The sequence below is a fragment of the Phaseolus vulgaris genome, chromosome 8 (genome assembly GCF_051622355.1).
Source record: "Phaseolus vulgaris cultivar YP4 chromosome 8, ASM5162235v1, whole genome shotgun sequence".
Classification (NCBI taxonomy): Eukaryota; Viridiplantae; Streptophyta; class Magnoliopsida; order Fabales; family Fabaceae; genus Phaseolus; species Phaseolus vulgaris.
This window is the reverse complement of record NC_143505.1, coordinates 12,963,900-12,966,422: the sequence shown is the minus strand read 5'-3', so window position 1 is coordinate 12,966,422 and position 2,523 is coordinate 12,963,900. Positions and strand designations below refer to the sequence as shown.

Genomic DNA, 2,523 nt, shown 5'->3' with positions numbered 1-2,523 from the left:
TTTTTCATCAACGTATTTAACATAGAGGTTGATTGCTACATTTGAGCGTTGTTCAACTGGTCTCATGCATCTTCTTCCCATCCCTTAGCGAAAGAACTACAAATATCTTCACCAAGGCTTTGATCCCACACAGTTCCATGAATTAGTTTCCTAGGTTAGGCTCAGTGATATTTATCGCCTTTCAGCTTGCGGGGTATCACAGATATCAGTTAGTTAGGGACCTATAGTTCTGTTATTCGAGCTACCTACACTCATATCAATTAGTTACAGTTTATTTCAGTTAGAGATCTATAATTTTGTTAACAAGTTTGTTAGTTTGTATAAATTTATTTGTACTCTCAACATATTAAACATTGATGTAGGAGACTTTGAGTCTCACCTTTTTCCATAATTAATATCGTTGTTTTTACGTTTTATAATAACATATCCTATGACTTGTTATTTCATATTCATCACTAACACCTATTGAGAAGTATAACAGTAATAAATAAAATAAAGGACAGAAAAAAAGAAAGTTATGGAAGATTTTAAACATGTAAAGCGACCTTACATTTGAGAAAGGGTAAACTGAAAGCGATTAGAGAAGAGGAGATAAAGGGTGAAATAAGCGTTGAGGATAGAAGTTGGAGCGAGTAGAATAATAGACAGAGTTATTATTATAATATAAATGGAGACATGCACGGACCGTACCAGCATGCACTCACATGATCCTACCCTTCAGTTCGACCTTCCACAACCCTAACACCCATTCTTCAAGAAACAGACTCATTTTACTATTAGCGTCCCTCTCACCTCCGCCCACCACCGCCCACTACTATGGCCATCGACACCCTCCGTCGATTCTTTCTCCCTTGTTTCTTCCCTTCCAAGCCACAACCCACCGTCCCTTTCTCCGACAACCATCTACAGACCAAGAACCGCCCCTCCTCGCCGGCGTCGTCCACTTCCTCCTCAACGGCGGCCTCTGCGGCCCCGCCCCGTCCCTCAAAATCGATGGTGATCGGCACCATCTTTGGGAACCGGCGCGGGCACGTGTGGTTCTGCGTTCAGCACGACCGACTCTCCGCCAAGCCCTCGCTCCTCCTCGAACTGCCACTCTCCACAGACCACCTAGTACGCGAAATGCGCAACGGCCTCGTGCGCATCGCACTTGAGTGCTCCGACGCTGCCACGTGTCCCCTCCGCTCCGTTCCCCTCTGGACCGCCTTCTGCAACGGCAGGAAGACCGGATTCGCCGCGCGCCGCCGCGCCGGAGACCGAGTCCGCTCCATCCTACGAACCATGCAGTGCGTCTCCGTCGGCGCCGGCGTCATCCCCTCCGGTTTCGCCTCCGACACCTCCGAGGAACTCATGTACATGCGCGCCAACTTCGAACACGTCGTCGGCAACGCTGACTCCGAGTCCTTCCACCTCATCAACCCCGACGAGTGCCCAGGCCAGGAACTCAGCTTTTTCTTGCTCCGATCCCGACTCCCCGCCACGCGCTGAGTCCTCAACTAATCGAACATCTTTTCGTTTCGGAGCTTTATTTATTTTCCGGTACAGAAAAAAAGAAAGAAAAGTATAATAAAAACACCTCTTGTTAAATATAGTTTTTCTTTTTTTCACGGTCATACCAGAAAGTTATTGGTTTTCTTGATTTTTCGTCTGAGATTGATATCTTCCCGCAAATGTTATTTGGGGTGACCATGGTACATTTTTACGTGTTAATTTATCCAAGTTATCGACAAGATCTTTCAACAGATATTTTTTCCCCAAAGATATAGCGAAGATCAAACTTCCCTCTGATTATGAACTTAAAGAGCAAGGTTTTTTTTATCATATATCGCAACTATTAGTGATACTAGTTTATTGGTTTTCTTGATTTTGAACGAGTTGTTTTTTTTTTACTATTAAGATCTGAGTCTTGTAAAAAAAAATGTTTTTTTAAGAGGAAGGTGATGGGGGTGATTGTGTTGTAATTGTTGCCCATGTGAGTTCTGTGTAAAGTTGATGGGTTTTTCTAGGACTAATCTCATCGCCAATACTGTATTCTTTTTTGCATTTGTCTATAATAATAATGTAACAGGGTTAAACAGGGGATGGTCTAGGAATCTTTGCTATTTCGTTTATGCTTTGAAATTTTGAATTGATTACCTTATCAGCTTTGATTCATTGCGATTTCTTCCCATTACTATATAAATCTGCGGAGTTGGAGCTTTTCCGTAAGATTCATTACTTGTTTGGCATGGTATCTGACTCAAAATGTAATATATTTTTTCTCCTTGCTTTTTAATTCAGAATTTGGAATATTTGATGCTACTGATCATTATAAAACAGTGTAAATTCCTTGCTGTCAATCTTTCTGGCGACCAGTTGAATATATCTTATGGCATAATTTTGCTTGTCGAGCCACCCCAAATTTGTATTATTTTACTAGCACTGGTGTAATATAATGTAATGTAATTGTAGAATACCAGCTAAGCTTTTACATTTAGGTGTGCTAGATGGGGTCGTAGTTGAACCATTCTTTTTCGTTGTACC

At 42.1% G+C, this 2,523-nt stretch overlaps 1 protein-coding gene across 1 annotated transcript; it reads left to right on the top strand.

Annotated features, from left to right (window-relative positions):
- Positions 1–664: 664 nt before the first annotated feature.
- On the top strand, positions 665–2,181 carry LOC137823384 (MIZU-KUSSEI-like protein (Protein of unknown function, DUF617)). The gene has a single exon (XM_068628490.2). The coding sequence runs from the start codon at positions 817–819 to the stop codon at positions 1,486–1,488; it is 672 nt and encodes a 223-aa protein (XP_068484591.1). The 5' UTR covers positions 665–816; the 3' UTR covers positions 1,489–2,181.
- Positions 2,182–2,523: the final 342 nt, after the last annotated feature.

What these genes read in the sequence shown, in the direction of transcription:
- LOC137823384 (XM_068628490.2), top strand. Translation starts at nt 817, where the DNA reads ATGGCCATCGACACCCTCCGTCGATTCTTTCTCCCTTGTTTCTTCCCT.